This window comes from Nesoenas mayeri (genome assembly GCF_963082525.1).
Source record: "Nesoenas mayeri genome assembly, chromosome: 11".
Lineage (NCBI taxonomy): Eukaryota > Metazoa > Chordata > Aves > Columbiformes > Columbidae > Nesoenas > Nesoenas mayeri.
This window is the reverse complement of record NC_137563.1, coordinates 6,572,659-6,599,741: the sequence shown is the minus strand read 5'-3', so window position 1 is coordinate 6,599,741 and position 27,083 is coordinate 6,572,659. Positions and strand designations below refer to the sequence as shown.

Here is a 27,083-nt window from a genome sequence, read left to right as displayed (position 1 = left end):
ATAGAAATATTTATCCCTGACCACCAATACATTTAAATATTTAGTGTTTGGATATAAAGAATGAAGTGTCACTAAGTTGGTCATGACTCCAGATCATATTGAATTAGTGGGATTAGTTTTTAGTGTCTCTCTTAACATTTTCTCAAGGGTGCAGAAATTAAATATTATAAATTTTAATAGCTGATCACTTCAATGTGTGCATGTACATTTGCAAGAATGTATAAATACCTATATATATATATAATTCTGTATATATTTCTCTCCCAGACCAAGAAGGTGCTTAATTATTCTCTATGCCCAAGTGAAAACAGTAAAGGGCTTTGAAACCCTGAGAGGGCTGAGCACTCACCCTCTAATCCTCCAGAAATCAGGACTCACTCGCTCTTTGAGGTGGCTCAGGTGGTAACCCCAAAATCAAGACAGCCAGGGTCACTAGTCACATTTGTAGCTCTTGTCCCCATTTCTGGAGCTCACCTACAGTACGTTGGTTACCTGCCTCCCCTTCGGATGCCCTCGTGTCTGAGCACAGCTGATATGAATGGCCAAGGAGCGCTGTGCAAGGCGGGCAGCATCTCACAGCTCAGCAAAGGCAGGAGGGGGTCAGGATCTGTCCTCTCGTTGGACACGCTCACACCCACACAGGAGCACACATGCACGAAGCCACCGTTTGTGTCCTGTGTCGTTACACTGGGATGGAGAGGGGAAGGGCAGAGTCCCAGTGTAGGCAAGGTTAGATCCAAGCTCTGCAAGGGGTGTGTAGCAGCTGCATGCACCAGTCGCGGCTGTAAAAGGGTCAGAAACTAGAGGTTTCATTTTATCCCTTTGGGTTCTTTTTTTCCTTCTGCCCTCTCTCTTTCAGGTATCGACAGAACAGTACAGAAATGGACGTTTTGATTTTTCTGAACATGGCTCTTTTTTGTTCCTCTTCTATGTCTGCCCCCCTGGTCCCCCCAGCCTCGGTTGCTCACATCAGGACCTGATCTCGAGTCTCTGGCAGGCGCAAAGCGAGCAAACCACCTCCAACCAGAGCAGAGGAAGCCAGAAGGATGGGAACCACCTTGGTTATCCCTACAAAGGAGGCAAAGATTGAGTTCCCCAGGATGGCACCAAACTTGCAAAGCCCATTGAGGATGCCAAAGGCTGTTGCCCTGAGGGGAAAAAAAAGCAGAAAGCAACGGTTAGGAGGGAGGTTCTTGGCATAACTACAGAAGATCTGGATGGGTAATTTTGTGAATGTTCTTATGTTGCCCAGGCTATGCTTCTAGCAAGTGAGGCAGAATAAATCACTTGATAAAGAGATGTCACTGTTTTGCATGTCTGGGTTAATGAGCAGAATGTCTGTGTATACTCATTTCTCCTTTTCATCTCAGCTTCTCCCAGCCCCTAGAGCAGCCCACTGTGAGAGCCTTGGTCCTCTCCAAAGGCAGCAGGATGCCACCTGCTCTAGAACTTGCCAAAGCCCTTTCAAGCACTGGCTGGAGTGGGTTGTCACTAGTAAAACAACCAGAGCACTCCTCCAAATCCTGCGTCACCCAGCATCTAAAAGCATGCTGCCTTCAAAGAACAGTCCTTCTCCTTCCCTTCTGGCTTCCCTCAATGGCCAGGAAAAGGTAACAAATGCTTATAATGATGTTGCAAGGAAAGATCTTATCTATAGTACATTCTCGCAAAGTTTCCTGTGCTGCCCTGTCTCCCAAACCTTTCTGTGCACATGTTTGTCTTCAGGTTGTGGAGGGGAAGGCTGTCACGATGATGAGCTATGACAAGAGGCTGGAGGATACAGTCTGAAGGGGCAGACCTCTGTGCACAGCCGTGGAAATGACAGAATCCATATTTTATTTGCCTCTGATTTCCAAACACCCACACAACTCCCTGTGTACAAACCACTGTGCATGCAGAATTACGCTTGCAAATATCCGCACTGATCCTGTATAGCCACAGGACTACCCAACTCGTAAGGACTGGTAAAAATAATTAAAAAACAAACAAACAAACAAAAAACATCTTCCCCATCTACATGTATCTAGAGTGACTTTTTTCCATCAGGAACTGAGAGGACAAAGTCAGAGGGTGGAGAATAAAAGGAGAAATATTCTGAGCACCTTTTGTCGGTGGGGTAGAGCTCCACGGTGATCACATCCAGGGCATTCCAGGCGGCGATGCTGGCCCCACAGAAGAGGCACTGCCAGCCGATCATAGCTGACTCGCTGTTGCCGAAAAACAGAAAGAAGCAGCACACTGCCGAGATCAACATTGAGCCACCTACGGGGAGCAAACCAAAGGAAAAGTGTTGGCACCTGTTCCCCCTGTCCACAGTTGAGCAAACACATTTGTTGATAAAGATGGTTTTCAAGTGATGGCATTTCACCCCAAGGAGAATTAGATCTGCAAGAATCCAAAAATACATTGATGCTGATTATCTGTCACTCTCTGGTGCTGGAAACCAGCCTGAAAATGTTCTCAATGACAATCTGATCTTGCTGATAGTTCTGCTCTATGGAGACTCTGAACACAGGCTTTTCCAGGCAGGTTTCCAGCATCTCAGACATCCAGATGGACCCAGGAAGAGCAGAGACAAGTAAACATGAAAGTCAATGAGGAGCAAGAATCATTGTGAAGGTTTTGCAATTTGAGTTTTGAGTGAAGAGCTGGTGCATTTCATATCATATTGGAATCACTTGACACATTTCTGGTCTCAATTAGGATAATTTACAGCCAATTGTATTAAGCACTTGAGGTCTATTTTAATTACAAGAACATCATTGGATTTCATGGCACATTTGCACAGGAGCCATAATTTTATGAACACCACCAAGGGAGAAAGTGAGAGCGGTTCATGCTCAGTTAGGCACAGTTCAGATTCAGAAAAATTAATGGCTACATCACTGCCTTCTACCCCATTAGGAATTTTCACCTGAAAGATGCAGTTTTCACAAAATAAAAGTATCTTTCACTGTTGTTTCACTGTTGTTCTCCAGGAAAGTGGTTTTTCTTTTCTCTTTGGGGTTTCTTGAATTGATTTGACACTGACCAAAATAATTCGGATAGTGAACTGGAACTAAAATCCTTCATTTTGGACATTATGCTGCATTTTGCTACTGCAGTGCCCTACCCACAAAAAGCTTCCATATCCACTTCTCTTCCATGGTACATGGCCAGACTACATCCCCCACTGTGTCACATGAATATTTCCTCTGCTGCAGAGGCATAGAGCAGCATTAGGGTCACTGTGTGTGCACCAGGAGATCTGCTGTTTGGCACAGGAGAGGGTTTAGCAGAACATGATAAAAATGAACTGAAGTCCCAGAGAGGCACAGGACGCAAAAGCAAAATTCAGTTTTCATGTTAAGCTGACCAGAAATAATATGTTCAACAGAGTGATACGGGTGAGATGCCAGAAGGCTGTTTCAATTGAAAATTCCATAGTGAAACGTTTCAGCGTGTCATTACTAATTTTTGTCCCGTACTTTTCATTCTGCAGAAGAAATAAGCATTTAGGATTCCAGCTGTCATCTCAATTCCAGATGAAAAAGTAGAAGTGCTGACATGCTTGCAGAGTGGAAATTCTGATTCTCCTTCAGCTTTATTTAACTTACATCCCACAGACCCTATGGATTGTATGAGGTTTTTTTCCAAGTTCACTACATGAACTTGAACATGAACAGCATATATTCCTGACACACTGGTGGGGTCATCTTGCTGACCTTAACCTGGCTGATGGTTAAGCTAAGCTAGCTAAACTTCCCTCTGTTCTCAGAAGAAACAGAGAGGTGAGCTCAAGAGCATGAGCCTCCTCTTACCCCTGAGCCACATCCCTGACTTTATTAAACTCACTTGGGTGTCCCTCAAGGCATGATTCCCACAGTACCTGGAGAGCAAGGTCTGAACCCTGGAGGAAGCAACACCAGAAATTCCCAAAGTAATCATAAAGCTGATAAGGTGATAACTTATTCCCATAACGCTAAAGGTGGCATCTTCCTTGGCTGTGACATGGTCAGTTAATCTACCATATGCTCTCGGAAGCTGTTTATAAAATCATTACAAAATCAGAAAATCAACAGAGGGAACTCCTGGGCTGTCAAGCAGCCGCATCAAATAATCTTTGTGAATATTCATTGCTACAAGCAAAGTGTTTATTTATTTAGAGTCCTAGGGACATCAGCATCAACTCAATGACACCAAGAGGTCCTGCTTCAGCTCCAACCCTGTTGTGCTGAGAGCCGGATAATCATACAGGCTTTGACATAAAAATCAAACTAAAGGAAAAAAAAAAAAAAAGCAGGATGTCACAGAAAAGCTGGGTGGGGAGGTGGGGGGCAGGTAACTTGCCCACTGCCACGGAGTAGATCACTTGCCTCACCACTGAGTCCTTTCACCCTTCTGCTCCATTTGATACAGGAATGACTCATCCCCACCTGTGTCATCTCGGCTTGCGTTGGTGTGTGTAGATGAAGTGAGGCCTTCGCATTGACCTTGGCTCTTTGCAGAGTCGTGTTCCCACCCAGGACCTGCACCATGCACCCGTCATCCCCACTCACCAATCATCTTTATCCTCCCTATTTTGTCCATGAGTAACGCAGAGATGATGTTGCCCGGCAGCACAGACAGGCTGCCCAGGAAGCTGACCAGGTAGATCAGGAAATCATTGTCCTCCTCGAAGTCCAGGTGACAGCCTTCCTTCTCCTTCATAAACGTGCTGTTTATCAATCTGCAGTTGATGAACTTGTGTTCATAGAGATCTGCAAGATAAAGAGGCAAAGTCTTGATCTGGCTTGGCTGATCTCCCTTCATATAACAGCAACAGGAATCAAAATCAAACCCAAGATCCGAGAGGTACTCCTCACTGAATGGAAATAGCCAGGAAGGTTTTACTTTAGTGGCAAACTCTAGCTACATGCTTGGCACCTAGTGGGTGTAAGCCCAAGCACTCCTTATATTTGTGGAGTCACCTGGACCAGTATTATCACGCCACAAGGACAAGGCAATGCAGGCTATTGCTTTCATGGCATTATGGTTTGCTCTCTATTGGAGTAGAAATGAAAAGCTTTTTCAGGATAAATTAATGAATATTTTATTGCTTATGATCTTCAACCAAAGGTTGGTTAAAATTCTATTTTAAGCCAAATTTGTTGAATTGAGCTATTAAACTGCTAGGCTCTTTGCCATGATTTTAATCTGCCAAGGTCCGAGTGTAGAATTTTGTGTTTCTCATGTAGCAACCAACAACACCAGAAGCCATGGGGTTAAAAACACTGATGGAGCAACCTGAAGCCTCCTTCCAAATGCATCACCCTCTTTTTTCCATCATCAGTCTCATTAATCAGCATGGTTAATCACACATAAACACACATATCCCTATGATCCTTTCTCCTAGAATCTGACAAAATAGTTCCTAATTAGAAATTAGACTGCAGCAGGAATCCCATTACCAGTGTTATAAAAGACAGTAGAGATGATGGTGCAGTTTTCAAAGAAGGTCTCGCTGGATGTCACATCTTCAAAGTAGCATTCCTCAAACAATGAATCTTCAAATCTCACTTCCTTGAATTTCATGCCAATAAATCTGTGGGACAGGAAACAGAACTTCACTCTGTGCTTTAAAGGTATTTTCTACACTATATAACATGCAACAGCTGTTTCAAGAGGGAGAGCACTAACGGCAATTAGTAGGGTCATTTACAGAAAAGGTGTTGCTTGAATGCATAAATGACCTTTCAACTCCATGCTTATGTATTTTGTATTTTAGTAGGAGAGAAGGGTTTGAAGAGGCTTAGGGTTTCTGGCAGTTTTTCTACTCCTCAAAATAGACACCTTAAGAAAGCATGCTTCTAAGGCTGAGTGAACACAAATCTCACTTTCGGTATTAGTCCATGTGAAGAAGACAAAATTTCACTGAGTGCATGGTATTTTCTTTATGAGCTGATCTTGCTGTCTTCCTTATTCTGCCTCTTCCTCCAGCATAAATACAAACAGACATTATCATGAGCCCATTGAGCCATTCGGTGAAAGGCTTCTGGCAGCTGTTTAAACTCAAAGTGATTTTTTAAAGAAAAAATGCAGTAGAGTTTCTAGAGAGAGTGGGGAGATTATCTGAGTTCTGCTTGTAACCATCTCTGTTCGAGGACTGTTGCCTAGCGTGTAATGAAAACAGATTACACTAAAAATAATCAGCTGTGTCAGGTGATTGATTTCTCCTCTGATGGGAAGCTTGACATGTCTGACCTGCTTGTCTGAAGGATGACACAATATTGATTTACCTGTGAAATTTTGCAGGGAGACTGGGAAAATGTGTTCGTTAATGCACAGGCGTGTTTTGAAGATGTAAGGAGCTATTAAGAGCAAGCATTATTGCTCTAGTTAAGGAGGTCACAACTGTCACTGAATAAAAAGCCTTCTAATGTATACCCAGAAACTTAATTGAATTGAGCACTTACAACACAGTGTACCTTGATGGTTGTTTACACCATTAAATGAACACTGCAGGGCTTCTTAACTGAAGCTACTAACAGATATTATTAATGTTTAAAATACCACAAGAAGACTATTCCAGGCTTTTGCTCTGTGTACAAGGTCTTGTAGGTTACAGTAAAACTTAAGTTGTTCTGCATTTGCTCAGTAATAGCCTGTGATGTATTTATTCCCAAAGGCTGTTAGAAGCCCTTTCCTGCAGTTTGCTTTCTTAACATCTATCTTTAAAAGAGTCATATGACAATGGCCTGGTGTTCAATGGAGTTTGAACTCACAGCCAAAGGCTAGAGGGAAAATGCAGCTATAAATCAAATTGAGATATGCTCTGGGCATTACTGGAATGAAGCTTGATCAGGTTTTGAGTTACTGAATTTGAGAGAACCAAGGCAAGAGAAGAGTGATGTACAGCACAGCTTTAAATCTTCATCCTGCAATGTACTGAGCATCTTCAGTTCTCAACGAAGTTCATGAAAACTGAGCATCTTCTCTGGGCCTAAGATAAAGGTCCCCAATGCCTAAATTTGACCTACATTTCCTTCTCACCAAACTTCGTTTGGCTACTCAATAGGCAGGAAAATAGGAATTATGGGGTGAGGGTTGCACTATCAATCACAGCTCATTACCTCAGGGAAGGGTCTCCCACCAATGTCTATAAGATATACACCAAGGAGTATTTTTCCACCCACTTTATTGGGATTTAGAAAGGTAATAAAGGTCTGCTACAAATCACTAAGATTTATATTACTGTAGAGCATAGTGTGATTGGGGTCCAGGCTGGATGCAGAAGGAAAACCACCTCGCTGAGCCCAAAGAGGAGAAGAAAATGAGGAAAGCAATGATATTCTGCCAGAGTAACTTCACTGATTTCAAAGCATTCAAAGAGAAGGTGACACAGTCTGTGGGGAGACGCACACCAGTACAACTAGCCATGACACAGCTGGTACTAATGGGCTGCAGGATGGAGACCTGGGTAAGTCATAACGAGGATTTAAAGAGAAAATAGCTTTTTATTTTGGAAAAAGCAGCAGAGCAATTTATTAAGGGATGGTCTCTGCTACCCAAGGCCAGTAGATGTCAGTGTGTGCTTAGGAAAGAGAAGGCACCTCCACATCCAGCCACAGCCAGGTGGGTAGCAGACCACTGCCCTGCTCACAGGTTTCCTCCCAGGCATCCCCTGCAGATGGGGATGGAAATAGCTGAGGCAGTGTGTGAAAAAGAGGATTAAAAAAAGTCTGTGGAAAACTGCCTTTGGAATTTGAGATGTAGACCGAGTGTACAAAAGAAGAATAGATATTTTCAAGTTGGTGGAAAATGAAAAAAAAAAAGGTACTTTCTAGAACTGTATTTCAGTTTACATGCATTGACTCACATTCTCGTCACTTACCATTTTACTGGTCACTTACTTATCATTTCTGTATTCCCCATTTCTATGGATCTGGTTTTCCAGGGTGAAATTAAACGTGAAGTGTGACACTTCTTCCTCATCAAAGATCTTCACTCGAGATTCATACGCCTCATCTTGGAGATACCGGATCATATCAGGGAACCAGACAATAAGGCCATAGTAACTGTTGCAGGATGGTAGAAATACATTAGGCATACAAGATCCTGGCACTGCTAATATCACAATACTTTTCAAATTATCCACTTCATAACTTGTAAACTTATTCAATTGCTGACGCAAATGCATTTCTCATACAAATTCTTGCTCAGCTCCGGCACAGGACGAAGCAAAGTATCTCCCTACTCCAAACACCCAGCTGCTCCAGAGGCATGATGATACCTTTTCATTCACCTAAAGCAGGACAAACCATCTAAGTTCTAGTGGCATTGACTCCTTGGCTGGGAAATACAGTGATGTGCTATCCTTGCTGCCCAAAAGACCAGCAGAGCAGTAAAAAACTTGTAAACTCCCCCAGAAGGCAGATTTCTGCAAGTGTGAGACTACGGTGAGATTTAGACAAAATTTACCTGTAGTTTAGATTTAGGCTCACCTGAATGAGACTGATGAACAGGTGAAAATCAGGTGGGGTTTTTTTTTGTTTGGTTGGCTTTTGTTGTTATTGTTTTGTTAGTTTTGGCATGTTTTTGTAGTTGTTTTGGGGTTTTTTTGTGGACAAGGTCAAAGAAAAGATCTAGGGGTGAGAAAGTCAATATACTACTGCCCTACTGAGAAATTTTCAAGTCCTGATTTATTCAAAGCACCTTGCACTCTCATATAAGTAATTGGATTGATCAATAGTTCATAGGAGAGCAAGGCTCAGTACACGAAGACTTTTTAGAATAAGATTAAGTTTGGAATTTTTAAATTTAGAAGTGTAAAAAAAAAATCCAAACTCCGAGGGCCCTCTAGTTTCCTGAAAAAGTTAAGGAAGTACCTTACCTTAAGGCCATTGTAAACCAAACCACAGCCAGCATCAGTGTGTTCATCCTGTACTGGGCTGTTAAACAATATAGCACATTGTCCCAGACCTACAAATCCAGAAGGAGGAATTAGCTGCAAGAAAATACCAGCAGACGCTTGACAGAATAATTTCTGAGTGCATCATAAACTTGATGTCAGTAAAAAGAACTCATTGGGGGAAAGTCAGATATGTGACTTGTATTCAGTGGTTGTTCAAAATTATATTTACCAAGATAAATGGCTTACAAAAAGATCATTCATCCAGCTACGTACCAGGGTACTTGATCTGAACTCTCTGTAACGAGCTGGATTACATGACTAGGACTGGACTGGAACTATGCAGAGTCTCTCTCAGGCTATATGAGTAAATGTGGATATGAGCCTGTTCTCAGACCCTCTGAGAATTTTGTCTTTTCAAATATACATCTGATATAAGAGGTACTTTCAAACCAACTTCCAAAGATCACTGAAAAGTAAAAACCTAAACATAGCTGGCACTTCAGGAGGGCTAAGATGAACTCAGGTAGAGATGAAGCCAAGCGAGCAGGAGGGAGACCAAGATCTGCTTTTCTTGACCTGCTACAGGCAATACTGCCAGAAAAACGAGGGGACATAACTCCTCATGCTCTTAACTTGCCACATAAATGTAGTAATAGAATAGCATCTGCATTGCTATTAGGTAAGAAAGCCTCTCCTTTACACTTATCCTCCTAGACTAGAAGCCTCTGTCAAGATTTTCCACAAAGATCTGCATGGGCATAGGCAAGCAGCATAGCATATGTGAAAGGTTAAATTAGCCAAAGAGACTATATAACATTGTTAGAAACTCAGTCTCAGCAGGTGGAAGGAGCAAATACTCTTCTGAATCTACTGTGGGTGGTAAATTCACTTAGGCTTGGGGGAGAGGGAATCAATATTTATCTGCTCAGAGGATAGTCAAGTGCTTGGGGCTGTGGCTGGTCCTGGAAGCTCATTAACACAGCTGGATTATTGTGATGTTCAAAAGGGCATTTCCAGGCCTGGCTGGCAGTGTGGCAGTTTGCAGATGCACATATCTGCATAGAAAGTGCAATCAGATTCCAGCACTTTGCAAATAGCAGCAGATTTTTTGTGTGGGAGTCAGGGTGTCAAGATGCCATGACCTGAAGCAATGAGGAACTGGACTCCCAGGCTCAAAAGCCCATGTGGGATGCTTTTTCTTCCATTTACCTGTTTGAAAGTAGTTGTGATTCTGACTAGCCACCGCTGGTACCAGGTCCCTGTTGAGCTCTGAATTTCAATAAATTCATCTACTTGCTTTGGAGTTTTGATATAGGAAACCTGGAAAGAAAGGAAAAAAATATTGGACTGAAGTTTCCAGAACTGATCTTGGGTGGATTTTAAATTCCACTGTCTTCTGGGCAATGTTTTTACTTTATATCCCTTACTACCTTTTCCTTGAATGTTGACACTAACAATTGAGCTAACTGATTTAATTACAGTAAGATATTTTCTTATAGAAAGGAGCCTGCCCTCCTTCCTTTCTTCCATCTCTCCATCCTTAGTCTCTTTCCTTTCATGCAATATTTTAAATGCATCACATCCACTTCAGTCTTTCATATATTGGCTGATGTGCCTATGTGCTAATTTATTTCTCTATCCTTTAGATTCCCACTAGAAGTTAGGACTAGTCAATTACAGTAAAGTGTATCTCCATGATCAGTCACTTGTATCTGCATCCAGCTGTGCCCTCAGGATCTCTTTCTTCAGAGACAACTGGCAGGTATATTTCTGATCCATCAGCTTTTAAGTATCACTGGCAGAATTTCTATAATAAACAAATGTGTAGATGAGAATCTTTGCATCTGAAAATCCACCCTGTCATCAAGTGAGCCCACACCATGGAATCTATTTGCTCTGCCAAAACAGTCTGAATTTTCAACACTGAACACCTGAACTGAACTGCTCAAGAAACATTAAAAATGAGTCCCAGAACATATTTACTCAGTAACTTTAAATGAAAGACATATTCAAGCAAACAAGATCTGTTTGTAAACATAAGAAGGTGAAAATTTCCTAAATAAATTTCTGAATTTGAATGAGAGCTTTGGCTTGGCTGTGGAGTCTCCATGTTCCTCTTGCTGGCACCGTTTAAATGTCAGATCTGGGAACTCATCCTGGTAACAGCTGACTCACGACAAACTAACAACTTCTGGCCTATCAGAAAAACACAAAATCTGACAGTTTGTGCTACAGCAGCCACAGTGATCACCTGCCTGTGCCAGTGGATGTCAGTAAATCTTGACTGAGCCAGAGCAAAGTACCTCGAGCTGTGATATTGAGATCAGCAGCCAGGACACTGTTGGATGGAGTAATGAGCACTAATGGGTGCTGTGCAGCTGCTCCTTCACTTTTCTCCTCAGATCAGACTCTTATAGTGCCCCACTTTGAAATATATCTATATATATTTGAGTTTCAGCCCTCTTCTCCTCTCTGCCTGGCCCAGCTCAGCATCCCAGCAAAGCCAAGTAGGGATTTAGAGAGACAGGCTCTCTCACCTTTGCTATCAAGGTTCACATTAGTCAAGTGGCTGGTAGCCTAAAAGTAATACATGCTCATTAAGTTCCTACCTGAACCTGCACATAATTGTCAAAAACAGACATTAAACTTTAATTTTCTTGAAAGATCCCTCCTGAAGGGCCTTGTTTCATAAGAAAGCTTCTGAAGATAGAGCCTGTCCCTCCTTCTTGTTCAAAAAGACACATTTTACACACAGTCGTATCTCTCTTTCCCCATCCCTCTCATCTTTACAAGCATAAATCAAGAGCTATTCCCTGACTGGCTCACTGGAGTTTACAACTGAATTATAGTAATTTGTAGCTAACCCCAGCATAGCCCTTTTACCTGATTTTGCTAATAATGAAGTCCACTGGTGTGACCTTTTTCACAACAAGCAGCAGACTAATGAGTAATAGCCACTCATCCCACTTTCCCTTGGAAAGATTAAAGATTGAGTATGAGGCAGGTGGAGTTTAGGAAGCTCATTAGAAGGTATGGAAAGTTTAATCAGAGTTTGATTAGAAGCCAGACTGGAGAAAGGAGTGACTCAGATCTCCCATCTCTCTTATTTGGTTTTAGTCTCTTACAGCAGACTAATTAAGTGTGTGTGAAATAGGAAAATTGCTGGTCTATAGGCTGCAGAGCAACACCAGAAATGGAGAGTACTCACTGCAATTCACAGGATTGACTAATTCTTGAAAAAACAGGCTGGTGTCTAACTTTAAATGCAAAAAAACATCTCAGAGTCCTTTTTCTGACTGCTGGGAGAGGTCATGTTGAAAGAGTCTTAAGGGAGGAATAAACTGGTGCTGTGCTGCACCAAAGAAGAAAAGTACTATTTTTTTAAATGTTTTTTTTACATGCTAGTGACTTTGTTAAACTCACCGTAAACACCCTCTCTGGCTCACCCTTGGCTCGCATGTTGGTGTCGTGAACTTGCTTGAGAATCATCCAGGCTTCATCGTGTTTACCTATCTGAAAGCACCAAAGGCAAGGAAAACAAGTACTGGAGTTCCCATCTCTGTAATTTACCAAAGTATAGAGATAAACCAATTCTAGAGGTCAAATGTAATAGAGAAGCAGACATACAGCACTGGTTGCGTTAAACACAAAGAGCTGAAAGCACAGTTTGCATTTACAGAGTGTAACATCTCTGTGCTGAAGAAAGGAGTTACCCTGAAACTGTCTGAAGCAGGAGAGGAGTCAGGAACAGAACTTTAAAACCAGATGAAAGAAGAGGAGATGGACGAGGAGACCTGGGCTCTAATCCCACCTGTGCTAAAGACTTACAGGGTGAACTTGAGCTGGGTTATTGCCACATTTCACATCTGTGAAATAGGATTAACAAATCCTTGCTTAAGAACTCTGAGGTTTGTGTATTTTACTCAGTAAAATGTACTTTGTCCTTTGTTCTTCCACTAGGATTCAGTAGTTACACACGCAAACTCCATGAGATGTTTTAAAAAAGCCTTTGTTGGACTTTTAAAATTCCCAGCATTCACCACCTTTTTCTGTACCACATTTGGCAGTGAAATACTAATCATTGTTTTTTGACCCTGTAGTCTTTGGGGTTTAAGCAATCTGTGGAGCTAGTATAGACATGTCGGAGCAGTTTGGCCTCTGAGCTTGTCCTATGTGTGTTTGATGGGACAAAGACAGACAGACAGTGACACATTAGGGACCAACTACCCTCTGCTAATATCAGACTGCAGGGCTCAGATAAATCATTTTACCTCCAGCAAAAAACGTGGGCTTTCAGGCATGAATTTCAGTGCCACCAGGGAGGCGATGCAGGGCAGAGCACAGACAAGAACAAAGACTCTCCAGCTGTGGAAGTGGTAGTTGGTTCCCATACTGAACCCCCAGCCTGCAAACAGAAAGAGCCAAAAGTAAAAATCCTAACCAGGAATTCTGATTTTTTTTTCCTCTTCTAAAGCAGCTCTGAACTTTACAGCTCTGTGTGACATGGGGACAGGTTCAAAGTTTGTTATTCTGAGTAATGACAGCTCTTGGAGGCTCAATAGCGTGTTCAGTAGATAACAGCAAGTGAGTTCATGTTCGTTACAGAAAATGGAACATTCTGGCTCAGGCTCTGCCTTTTAAAAACCTTTTATCTTTGAGTTTAGAAATCATATAGTGATAAGAATAGCTCCGTACAGCTGTAGGCAAGCAAGACTGGGAAAGGGTAGTGGAATCATAATTTATTGCTGCTCAGTGATGTTACAAAAAGTTTACAGAGGTTAAATCTTCTCTGATCTGAGAGGCATTTTAGAGACGGCTTCTTGCCATCTCATACACAAACATGTATTTCACATTTTATGTAAGCGAGCTAGGAAAGCAAGTTTATTTTTTTTCCAGATCTACAAAACCTGACCTGAAATTCAAACTTAGAAGAATCAAGAGCCTAATGCTGCATTTGAGATTCCCCCTTTCCTGTTTTTTCCTGATGTCTGACCAGGTCAGGTATTCCCCTGCTAAGGGCTAGAAAGTACAGCATCGTTCTTACATTGCTCAATTTACTTTCCCTAGGCTCAAATCTCAGAAGGAAAGTTTAATTCAATTTTTTTCTATAAATATTTTTAATCCACATAGTAAGGAAATCATCAAGCAATGGCTTTTGCAGAGGTCTCATCTGAGCCAGTCATGGTGTTCTACTCATTTCATGAAGTTCCATAATAGCAGGGGAACATAGGAAATCAAAAACTACAAAAACGCAACATCAAAAAGTCACCTGAAAAATAAATGCAATATCAATACACAAGGCTTTTAAAGCAAATATAGTTGCAGATAGTAGAATTATTTCAACCTGACACAACTATGCAGTAAGTTTGCCTGTTCTTTCCAACATTCTCCATCATATCAAAAGCATGAACTTAGTTTATAATGAGTGTACTTTAAACACAGTAAAAATGGATTGATAGGTAAATGTTAGTTTTCTTCATGGTCTTTGTTGCCTGTCCTACTTTTCTCAAACAGGATTCTGCAAACAGTTGGTGTCACTGAATACTGAGGGAATTAATCTTTTCCAGTAGATATTTGCTTCTGATGTTTTCCTAGGACATACACATGAGTTACAAGGAACAGCATGTGACATGCAGATTTTTGCTCCTCAGAGCATGAATATGTTTCAGAGTCCACCCACCTACTTTTTCTCTCCCCGTTCTAGCTCTGGGTAGGGAATCCATTTCAGTCCTCAACTGAATTAGGTGAAGTCAGGTGCAACTCCAGCCCACCCTATGTTGGGGAGACGTGTCGTCAGACACACAGCCCTGAAAGTGCTGACACTTGGCTATGGAAAAGAGCATGTGCTGTCCTCACTGCTGTCATTCATAGCACCCAGTAATTCTCTGATTAGTGTTACTTATTTTTGATAACTGGATCAATGTTTGCAATATAATCACAGTCCATTTTTCCCTGAATGCACTGACATTTAGATTAAAAGCTCAGGCTCCTGCAGTGTAATTCAAGGGGTGTATTGAAGCTTTTGATGCAAAGCGGCCCTCATCAGTCCTACTTACAGCCTTAATATCAGTCAGTCAATCATGCAGTCAATTTATCAGACCTTTTATGTGCACTTCAGGTATCTGTTATTATAAGGTTTTTTATGCTTAGATATGTAAGGACTGACTAACGATACCTGTGCAGGATTTTGAGGTAGTATAGTGATGCAGGAATGTGGTATTGTCAAAAGCACAAACCAATTACCATAATGTGGGATGATGCTCCAAGCCATTGCTGAAGCAAAAATGCCACCGATCATCCAGAACATGCAAAGCCAGCTCAGGTGTTCCCCCCTCTTCTCACGAGACAGAAATTCAGAGAAATAGGCAAACACGATGGGGAGAGATCCTCCGATACTGAGGAGAAAAAACAGCACATGAGCACATGGGAAGAATAAGAGTCTTCTTCATGTCTTTGTAGCTAGGATTGAATATACAAAAAGGGAAAGTCACACTCAAACGCACTGTACAAAAGTGAGAATTTTAGGAAAAATGCAAATCTCTTTGGCTTGACTGGTCTTAGACATCAAAGATAAACAAGATCTTTCTCTTGCTCTGGAAGCTGAATTTCCTGTACATTTTATAAAAAGCCAGTTTAGTGCCTTGCTCTTCATCTAGACATCTTCTCTGTTGTTATTTTGTGATCACTCAGGGAGGCAAAACACAGGCAAGCGATGGGAACGGCTGAGGATCTCACTGGAGGCCTTGGCAGTAAGGTGTGTAAAATGAGGTAGTTATTTATCAGTCTCACCTTTCTGCACAATTTGGGCTGTACTAAAAGAATGTCAATGACAAAACTTCCCTACTGCAAACACTTCAAGGGTCAAGAGTGAGGTGACACAATCACGTGTGCTGAACGGCCATGCCATCTTGGCTCAGTACCACAGAGGTATCTCCTGAGCAGCCTTTCTCCTCCCACACTGCCCACTCGAACTGCCAAACTGTGATGAGATTCCTCCAGGACACGCAACAGATTCATCAGTTACCCACCCGAGGCCCGAGATAAGGCGGCAGAAGAGGAAGAATCCATATCCCTGGACAAAGGAGGAGAGGAACGCGAAGGCAGCATTGATTGCAAGTGATAGGATGAGGCATTTCTTTCTTCCCAGTTTATCAGCAAGGCCGCCCAGCATGACAGCCCCCACCATCATTCCTAAGTAGACTATCAAGCCTAGAGTAGAGATAGAGAGACAGTGAGTTCGGTAAGCGTGTGGAAATAGTACGCAATGTAGAAGCTGATTTTAAAGCACCCATATGGCAGCTGATATCAACCCAGTATACTATACAATAGAAATACCCCTATGCCCCCCTCAATCAGCTATTTCAGGTGCCATAAAGTCTATCCATTGGTGGAACCTAATTTCCCTATCTTCTGCCCGTGAGCTTTGTTGCTCCCCGCTACACTGCATCCTGCAATACAGACATATCCGCATCTGACCAGACCCACATCTTTCTTTCCCAACCTCACTGCTCACATATCCCCTGCACGTAAGCAATGGCCAGACATAAGCAGCTTAGGATGCACGTGTCCCAGCTATGTGCCACCAATGGCACAACAGAATTCTGATGTCTTAACTCCACTAACCCTCCTGAGCACAATGGGACTGGAGATGTGTAGAGAGGAGGATCTGTCTGGCTGCCGTTTATGCTCAGAAAGCTGTGGCAGCAGAGACACTGCTAAAGTATGGCTAAATCTCTTTGCAGGTTACCTATCCAGTATATCATCTCATTCACTCTCTGCTTTTCCTAGCATTATCTTAAAGTCTGTTACCAAGACTCATCTTCTGTAGCACAGCTATTTCCTCTGTTACTGAGCCCAAATATTGCATCTAACTAAAGGAGAACTTTTAGAGAAGAGTACAGTCTTACACTGAAAATTTCAGAAGGGAGAAAATACTGCTTGAAGAACATCTCTTTGGAGGGTAAATCCTCACCTAGAACTAAGTATTGACATCTCTTGAGAACCAACATCTTCCCCAGGACTTGTTCTGTCACATGCATCACTTGGGAAACAAGGCGACAATATTTTTGTGATTCACTAATGTTTAAACAAAACGATCAGTCTGATGGCTGAAGGCTGTGCTGTGCCATCCAGCAAAGCTAGCTAAGGACCAATGCAGAGAGATGTTTGGCAGCTGGTTCTGTCTTTCAATGGCAAATGCCCACACTTGATTTGAAATGCATTACTAAATTAAAAGCTATGCAGCAGAGAAGCACTGCAGCATTTGAAAGATGTTTGTCTAACATTGATCAGAAGTGGAAAAGTCTGGATTTCTGAAATCTCCCCATTCCATAGCAGAGCAGTGGGGTCACCTCTCTGTGAACAGTTCTGCTTTCCTTTCTGTCTACATGATGTCTAATAGACAATCAGAATTTTGTGTCTTGAAGGCAAAAACTTTATTCTTGTCTCTTAACAGCCTTAACAGAACCGTGACACAGGATTTTGCCAGTGCAGTTGTACCTCCACCATAAGCATGTGACTGTGCAATCAATAACCACACTCCTTGCTCTGCCCTCCTGACCCGAGCTGTCCTGGTGAGGTGATCTGAAGGTGTGTAAAGGTTTCAGATACTGATCCGCACCATTCAGAGAAGATACGTACACAGCTTGGAACCTGGGATCTCTTTCTCTGGTAAATTGGACCTCCAGCTTCTTTGCTGAAGTACAGATTACAAGGGAGAGCTGATGTAAAAAAAAATGTTTCATTCCACAAATCTTTCTAAAGGAAGAATCTTAATGCAGTTCTGTAAGGCTTAATGCTTTTACCTTGGCTCCTGAGTTACATTTACTGCAGCAGCTCTGATCGCAGCCAGCAGACGGAAGTGATGATGCTCCCTGTATCTACTCACTGGTGCATGGTAGCCGCCCATCTGACAGTGAGCCCTGCCAGCACCCTGCCAGCGGCTCCCAGCACAGCTCAGCCCACACCGCCAGGCCCCAAAATGAAGAAGAAATTATCTGCCAGCATTAATTCTTTATTTTTTTTTTCTGAGAAATCCCTGGGTGGCAGATGTTCATCCAAATCCTCTTAATAAGAGAAAATGTCCCAGGTCAGGAGGAGGTGGAGGAGGTTGTTACTGTCTTCTAGGTACTGATTTATTGCAGCTGGGTGTCCTGGCTGGTGGCAGGGCAGCCAGTGCTCTGGCCAGGGGAAGAGCGGGCTTGGCATGGGATGTTGCAGTGCGTGAAGCTGGGCATCAAGAAGTGGAGTGGAGCTGCTTTTCTGGGCAAACCCCTGCAGATTCTGACTGAGGAGCCCAAACTTGTGATGGAAAGGAAGATTATATCCCTGCAACACAGTGTCCATCGAACAGTGAGCGACATAAAGTACAGTAGAGATGTTCATGTCACAAACTCACTTAGAGGACGTGGCTTTAATTGGTTATCGTATGCAATAAACCAATGGATGCATTGTACCTTAGAAATTTAAAACAATGAAAATCTGTAGTAAAGGAGACCTCAGGGATGACCAGAGACTGTCCACTTGGCCAGTGTCTGAGGGGAAGAATTCCGGTTATAGAAATGTTTACTTCAGGGTTGAAACAAAATCAGCAGGACACTTTATTATGATGGAGAGGTCTCTTTTGGGAAGACTGCATGTTCTGGCCAATATCATAATACCTTTTGTGGCAGCTGCTATAAAACACTCTGTCAGCTGTTGGATCTTAGGACCCAAGGTGCACAACAACGTCAGGCTTTGCAGATTGCTGTGTCCTGGATTAAAGATAAGGTGGCAGGGACACAGGGAAGAGTAGAAATCTTACTCATACAGTCTCCATGAAGGAGAGACAGTCTTCTGGAGAGCACAGTGATGGCTGTTACCTCTGAAAGAGATCCAGTCTATATCAAGGAAACTAAAATTTTAAGGAGAATTAGACCAAGAGTAATGACCACTAAATGGTATTTGTTCTGCTGTGTTACTTCTGGCCACCAAATATGCTAAGGAACAACATTACAATGGTCTGTACCAGAAACTCGACTCCAATCCTTGGCTTCAAACCACGCAGACCTGGACTGTGCTGAGAAAGCTCAGTTTCCAAATGCAGTGATCAGGTAAAATGTTAAGGGCAATTCTGAATAAGCTGTTATTTACGAACTATTCCACAAGTAATGGAGTATAATGAATGCCTATGGGAAAGTCTGCAATAGCTTCCCATAAAATCTGTGGAAAACCAAAGATCAAAAATTCTAAGAATAAATTTCAGGTTATGACTCATCCAATGCTTAAGTTATAAGGAAAATATGTGACCACTGGCTGGGCTTATTCCTGCTAGGAAAGAGGTAACATATAGAGCCTTTCCACACTAAGAAATTTATTAGTCTTTACTGGAGTTGTGTCCTCCATGGCAGATAGGATTTATGGACTTAAAAGCTGAACTTCCAGGAATAAAAGCAGATACAGTATATGGCTATACGTGTACTAAACTGTCTTTTTACTATTTCAATATAATTAGAAGTAGACTTGTAAGGGTTTCAGAAGGAAAACAAAAAATTCAAGGCTAAATCTCTATCGCAAATATGAATTTCTTTATCGATGGTTAGTGGAATTTAAGTTCTTAAAAATGAGGCAGATCTGAAAAGAATCCCTTTCAAGTCAGGACAAGGACTCAGAGAATAAGCTGAAAATTCTAGCAGGGGAAAAAAAAGGTCTATGGTAAGAATTAACCCCAGAGTCCTTGGGGCTGTCAGGAAGGTGAGGAGGCTGCCTGGGTCCAGGTGCAGGGTTGTGTCTCCTAACAGGTCTGCATGGAGCCAGTAACCACAGAACCACAGGAATGTGGAAGCTCCTACCTGCCTTCAAAGCCCAGGCCACCACCAGCACAGCCCTAAAGTAAAAAAGAAGGCTTTTAAAAGGCAACAGCATTTGGACAACAGAAAAGAATTAGGACCTTACACATCTTGCAGTTCAAAATGTAATAAAAGCAGAATCCAAACCCTCTCACCAGTGTAGCATCTGTTATACACGGATGCACTTTATAGACACAAACAAAATTTTCTGAGTCTGGTCTGGACAATTTGGGAGATGGATGAGGCAAGGCACAGGATCCAATTACATGTGAGTGATTTAAAGAGAGGAATAAACACCAGAAGTCCTGACTGTCTTGTACTGTAGTGATGGCTGGTGTGTCCCAGAACAGGGGATGGTCTCAGCCGAGGATGAACTGAAGGCTGAATGGCATTTTTTCCTTTCCTGAAATTTCTTATCTGCTTTTCCTTGTAGGCTTATTAGTGCTTTCCCCATGAATCTCCTTGACCTTGTAAAAGGAAATCAAATGAAAGGGCAGTCTCGTTGCACTTGCCTTGTTGATCAAGTACCAGCAGAGAGACTTCATCTACAGCTAATGGCTCTGACACTGAGAAATGAATCGCACATGTAAAAAGTGCCTTTCCATTTTCAGAGATCTGGGGGTGGATATCTGGCTGATGAGATTGAGGGGATTCTGCACATTAAAGCCAAAGGTAGATGCACAAATCTACGAATGCTTTGACGCAGCACCGGCGAGGCAATACACACCGAAGACTTGAGCGAGCGCTGCCAGTAAGGCGTGGGTGGCTGTTTACACTCAGCCGGCTTCACAGTCCCCCCACAGGACTTGTCCATCACTGCAATATTCATGGGACCATCTGGTTCCCCCCACCCAACCCCTCTGCTGAGGCAAAGTTTTCAACAGAGGAAGCCAAACAAATTCTTTGCTGTTAAACGAAAACCTGTTCATGCTGGCTCTCGTCAGATGACATTCCTACAGAGCTTATAAATAGGGATGTAGCTATCCCCACATTGGACCTGCACAAATTGTAGTGCATTCCAAAGTTTAAAAAAACTCACATATCTTTTTTCCCCTAACAGGTCCCTACCATTGGGAGTGATGATGCTCCTTGGGCTGCAGGAGGGTTTCTGCCCAAGAGCAAACCTGCAGCCAGGAATTCCTGCCTGATGCTGGGGACGTGGATATGGGCAGGTCTCACCAGGGTTTAGCTGATTCCCATATTGTGGCTCCATGGCCATGGAGGTGCAAAACAGACAGGCATGGGCCCCAGCCGAGCAAGGGAACCATGGCTGGGCTTGTCTGTGCTTATCCAGTAAAAAAGAAGTGGAGAAAAGCCACTGAGCTCTGCTGAGGGGATTAGGATTTACTGTCATATCAGGTGAATTCAGGTCAATGAGAAGCTGAGGCCAGATTTTATCTCAACTGATAATAAAACATCCTTTTCACACAACTGAAAGCAGGGATATTGTAACACAACCTATTAAACCTGATTCATACAGCGAAGCTTGAATTGCTACAGAACTGCATAATTACTAGTAGGATATTTTCTCTGTTTTTTCTCAATCTAACATTGCAAGGCTGAGAGTCTGTAAGATTACAACCTCCTTAAAATATTATTATTAAATCATAAAAAGAAAAAGGGAGATGTGTGTCTGAAACACGGGTTTTCTTCTCAGCATTGGTGTGGCTGTTTTGCAGTTATGGGCAAAGCCCTTAAAAATTTTGTCTCTGTTTACTGAACTGTGAAATGATGATAACACAATTGTAGCTCTGGGAATGTGGGAAGTCTGATGCTTTAACTGTGCTTTGTGGTTTTTATATGCAGGATGTGAAGAAGTTTAAAACATTACTATGACACCACCTTTTTTACTGGCTGTGTATTTACTGTTCTGTGCCTGCAAATATAATACTTAGTCCTCTGAGAAGTGTTTAAAGCACTCGAAGGTATAAATTTATATGATATTTCTCCAAAAAATGATAATGTATGCCTTTCAGCAAATAAGTAAATACTAATTTTATGACTTTTTATACGATTATCCTTAGCAAATAAGATAAAATTAAATCTGTTTCTGTCAGGATATACTATACTGAAAAGGAATATTCTGTTTCAGTAAATTTAAGAAATTAATTATTATTATTATGACTACTGCTGGTGAAAGCTCAGAAAAGCAGATTTAGCAAATAATTATGCATAAATATTGTTGCTACAAGTTACTGAAATTATTCTTATTACTAGTCTTAAAACCTGTTGAAATTCAACTGTTAAAATATATACAGTTATTGTTTCTTCTCCTTTTTTTATAATACCCCTGCAACAATCTTCAAAATAGCATTTCACATAACAGAAAAACTCCAAATATGTTTTTTGTCCCACTAGGGATATTTAGGGCTAAACTAGCTGTTAATTTGCATCTGATGGGGAGATGTTTATTTTCAGCACAAAATGTAAACGTTTTCTAAGATGTGTCATACTCATTTCACACATTTTGTGAAACACTGTGGGCATCTGTTTATTTGTAATTTTTGCATAATTTGGCCATAATTTGCTCGATATTTTTCCATGCTTGCTTTCCGAGGGAGGAAAAATAGGCAATATACAGAGTATTTAATGTCCTCTTAGCAGAAGCTGAGCTTCACTAAATTGGTCTTTAGGGGGCATCTACTTTAGCTCTCTTATTTGTCCCTTCCTGTTTCTGAGAGAGTTTGATTACTTAACTGATTTATTTCCTTCTCTTGTTGATGGCTGAGACCTTCTTGTGTGTTTAAATGTTAGCAGCTGCCTGGAAGCAACCTTAAGTCCACCTGGGATAACCTGATTATTTTCCTTAGCAAAAATGTGTTGAGACTAACAGCCGCTTGGGAATGAGTTCATCTGTTGGATAAGGTAAAGGGCAGTAACTTGTGTGGATGGTGACCCTCCATCCCTAAAAGCTCATGATAATTTGAGGGAAAGCTGTTCCTTCTCTAATCAGCCGTCTGTTCATTCTGTGCAGACACACTCTTAGAAGATTATCATTGCACGCTAGGCAGAAATTGAGGTGAGGAGCTCTTTGATTGCCACGCATTATTGTGCCAAGTCAACTGTAAGTATCACTGAACCCTGGATATTAGCAAGATCAATTTGTCATAGCACAATCCGTAGACTGTTGAGGGAATGGAAATCCTGAGGGAAATGAGCGTGTGTTGGAAGCTCTGAGCTTTGTTAGGAGATACCTTTTTCTAATTGCTGGTGGGTGGGTGCTGAAGCCAATCCAGGAAAGGTTTTGAGTAAGATTATGTTCTTGTTTCCATCAATAGCACTTCCCTAGCCTTTCCCTCCAAGAGCTGATAGCTGGCTGTCCTTATCACGGTATGTACCAACAACTGCTCAGAAACGGAATGAAACCCTCTTGCATGGGCAGTACTGGGGAGACCAGGCTGTGCTGGAGGCAGATCTGCACCCAAACCTCCTGTCCCTGTGCTGCCCTGGTGCCCACCAAACATCCAGCACCCTTTATACCTTGCTGCTGCCCATAGCTGGGCAGAAACCTTTCCTTCTCTTCAGACCCAGAGATCCCCACTCTTCCCCTCCTACACCCTACAGCAGCCCCTACTTCAGCTTCCTCACACCCTCACTTCTTGATGCCCTTGGGTAATCATCACCTGCATCAGTGCATTGATCTGCAATCTAAGGCTTTCTAAGCCACACTTAATTCACCTTCACAAAGGATCATCTCGCAAACGGATCCAAGAGGAAACTTGCAGCCGTGGAATACCCAGCAGACAAGAAAGTGTGTTTAACAAATAAAAATGACTGAATCAGAGATCTGTCTCATGTACAACACCAATCATTAACAACTGAGTGCTACCATAAATATTCACTTTCTGCCTCAAACTAAGATGAATCAACTTTTACTGGTTTTTAGGAAAATTCTTTGTTTTCCTCATATATAAGCCACAAAATAGTGTGAACACAAGATTTTACAAACAAGCTAAGGACAGAAGAAATTGTTCTGCAAAACCACATTCTCAAAAGTTGTCTTTATAAGTGGGCAGGAAAAGCAGCAAAGAGTGCTCTTCCCCTAATTAGCAGTTCCAGATTAGCTTCGTTAATGTGCTGGAGGCTGTAGCTGGGATTGAATATGGATCCAAATGTCTCCTTGCTGATTCAGAGCTTATCAGAACACCCTGAACATTCAGCCTTGCAAATACTGAGCTGGAAGAAGCAGAACGAGCTCTCTGGGGAGATTTCTCGTTCATTTTTACCTGTGGTTGGGCCAGAAATACTTCGAAGATAGATTTTTCTTGTGACATTTGAAGTTTTCTGAGCAGAGTGCCTGCCAGAGCTTGAGCTCTACAGAGATAGATATTTATAGGGTCAGAGTTTCAGAAGATCTCAGCTCTCATATAGTCACCAAAATAAGTGACCTGCTTCTCAAAAAAGGTCTCATCACTAAAAAGGCACCCAGCCTGGTGTCCTATAAGGAGCTGGTGAATTCAGAAGTCCCTTTGAAAACAGAATCCAATTTGCTTTTAGATATATCTGATGTGAGATATTTTGAGCTAGAATTTTTAAGTGGTTTGCAAAGCAAAAAAAAGGAACTAAATTCTTTAAGGCACAAAACTAAGTTACAAACCTGGCTAACTACAGAAATAAACATCCTGATCCTCAAGTCCAAAGATAAAGAAAAAACAGAAAAGCGTCTAGGACCTCAGTACACCAAGATGAGAGGTCTATATAAGGGTAACTATCTATCACCTTTGCCACATGAAAATAATGCAAATAAAATGGAGTCAAGGGCTGGGGTTTAATCCAAAATCTGCATTTACCTTGTATCAGGCAGGGATTCTGAGCCAGAATGTATGAACTACTGGCCCTGATGATTCCCCTACAGCCCCAGTACATGTCCATCAAGACACACTCTCCCCTCCTAAGCAATTCTTCCAAGAGCTACTTTATTTTCCTTCCAGATGTGCTGTACTATTGCACAGCTGGCTCTCACTACAGGTCATGCTGGATACTTTCCTGGTTCTTGAAGATCTCTGAGGCTTTGCTGTCTTCAGCTTATAACATGCAAAGGAAAAAAACATTCATCCAAACCTTTCCACCCAGTCTCACAACAACTAAGCCTTTGTAGTTTGATCACAGGGAGATGTCAATAGTGTTGCAAAAGGGATGTTGCCAGTAGCCTCAGCCTGTAATCCCCACACAACACATTAATTGCATTCCACAGACCTAAGAAGAAACCTCCTTTGGCTACTTCTGATCCAGAATGTATCAGCAAATGGCTCTGACCAAGAAGTTAACATGCAGAAGGAACAGACTACACAGCTGATTTGCCAGTTGGGAGTTTGGGCTGAAGAAAAGAGGAACCTGGGCAAAGTGGAAAATTTCAGAGAGCAGGACAGCAATGTAACAGCCAAGAGATGCAGAGCAAAGGGACCCCTGTCTTCTATAACCACCATACTTGAATGGTACTGCTTGGTGGACTGCTCATTACAACATATTTTCTAAAAGCATTGAAATCTGAGTCACTAGATCCTCAAGTAGGAAAATCCACTTTTAACCTTTCACTTAATTTGTCCTGGAACACCGCTATGAGTTTTGCCCTGTGGACCTGTTGACTATGAGCTGCTGTGTTCAGGTCCAGCCTGCAATGACCAGTACTGGGGCCACTGCAGATTCATTAGGTGGACTTAGATGGGGTGCAATTCTGCTGCTTTCTCAGTAGCATGCAAACCCCTCTTGAGTCAGATCCACACAGCCATGAGTATGCACGACATACAACACAAGAGGAGAGTCATCAGGAGATCCTGAAATCACCTGATCATTAGAAAAAAGATGTTCTAGCTACTGTCTACCACATTAGAAGAGTTGTTAGCAAGTGGCACTTACCTAGCATCCCTTTGTTCGAACTGGATAAGCACATATCCTTCTCCGCACTGGGGAGAACAAATCCTACCACAAACACCTCCACCCCATCTGCCATCAGTGCCAACCCTAAAACAAAGAAGAGGGTCCACTGGAAGCGTCCGTGGCCACACTCCTCAATGATGTTCTCGTACTGGTGGGCAAGCTGCTCCTCATCCTCCATCCTCTCTGCCATAAGGTCAGCACGGTCTCTGTACTCATCATCCATGGCAGGAGCTCGCTTCTTCTGTTTTTCTTTAATGTCATCTGGGTGCGGAATCCCTTGGTACTCCCCCTCATAGACCTCATCATCTTCATCATGGCCTTCTGTGACGTCACTCTGGGCATCTTCTTCATGAGCAGGCTCATCGCCACCACGATAATAGCCATCATTGGGTGCATACCCTTCGTAGTTACCATCCTGGTACCTGTAGTCATCTGAGACTTGGTTTGCCTCCCTGCCCCCTTGATAGAGGTTTGTGTTTCTATATCCATCATCCATTCTGAATGCAGATTTCTAAACGCTGCAGATCACTGTGTGTAGACACTGTAATGTAAGTATTGATTTGTGCAATTTCTGGTGTTGGTTACTTGAACATATCTCTGTTCTTTGGAACTGATGGGATACACAACTTCCCAGGCGCAGAAAGATAACTACTATATAAAGTTTCTCTTTGACAGACTCTCATACAATGTATGATAGTGCTTCACTTTTCAGCTGTCATTTGTGACTTGCTGGTTTCTTCTGTGCTTTGAGTGGAAAAAGCTGCTGTCTGGTGAACAGCAAGGGAACAGCAAATTCAACAGCCAGAAAGCTAGGAGGATTTGTCAGGTTTTTCCTGATTCATTGTGGTGGTGAAGGTCATGTCCTGAGAAAGAGGAAACAATAGCAATGAGATAGCAGTCACCTTGCAAGCACACATGCATTGAGTTTAACACCCCACATTTTGAATACAGGCTTCTCCATTGCCAAAAAATAAAATGGCAACAGAGCATGTGAGAAATGTTTTTCCATCATCAAAACCCAAAGTCTCAGAACAAAAAAAGAGCATTAAAAATTACCAAGTTAAGTGGGAACCAAAAGCAGAATGTAAAGTAATGTATGCTCTCAATTTCTGTCATTCCCACAAGTCCTGCCTCCCACACGGGGTGTTCTGGTTTCTACAGAAAGAAGAACAGTTCTGGACTGGGTTGCTGAAACAGAGCTCTTAGGTTGTTAAATATGTTTCTGTCCATCTACCAGAGCATGCTCATCCCTGGTACCTACAATTGCCTAACATCATAATGACACAAAATATGAATTTGGTTTTGTTTTTCATCAAGATCCCAAACTTAATTTCATTTAATGGCTTTTTTTTTTCCCCCTAGTGCCTCTCCATCTGTATGACAGATGTACAACTAGCATGTAGTGTCTGCCAAGATAAAGTCACCAAAAGCCACACCAAGTTCTTCCCATATCTAACATCAACGGAGGATGATTTTCACAGAGAGAAAGAAACAAAACTAATACAGAA

At 42.2% G+C, this 27,083-nt stretch overlaps 1 protein-coding gene across 1 annotated transcript; it reads right to left on the bottom strand.

Annotated features, from left to right (window-relative positions):
* Window positions 1–964: 964 nt before the first annotated feature.
* On the bottom strand, window positions 965–26,071 carry SV2B (synaptic vesicle glycoprotein 2B; the record flags this gene model as incomplete). The annotated part of the gene is made up of 12 exons (XM_080351382.1): window positions 965–1,148; window positions 2,103–2,262; window positions 4,539–4,739; window positions 5,430–5,563; window positions 7,872–8,036; window positions 8,852–8,940; window positions 10,082–10,192; window positions 12,296–12,385; window positions 13,144–13,277; window positions 15,116–15,267; window positions 15,901–16,081; window positions 25,555–26,071. 12 exons carry the CDS (start codon window positions 26,069–26,071, stop codon window positions 965–967), a joined length of 2,118 nt encoding a protein of 705 aa, XP_080207508.1.
* Between the last annotated feature and the right edge of the window lie 1,012 nt (window positions 26,072–27,083).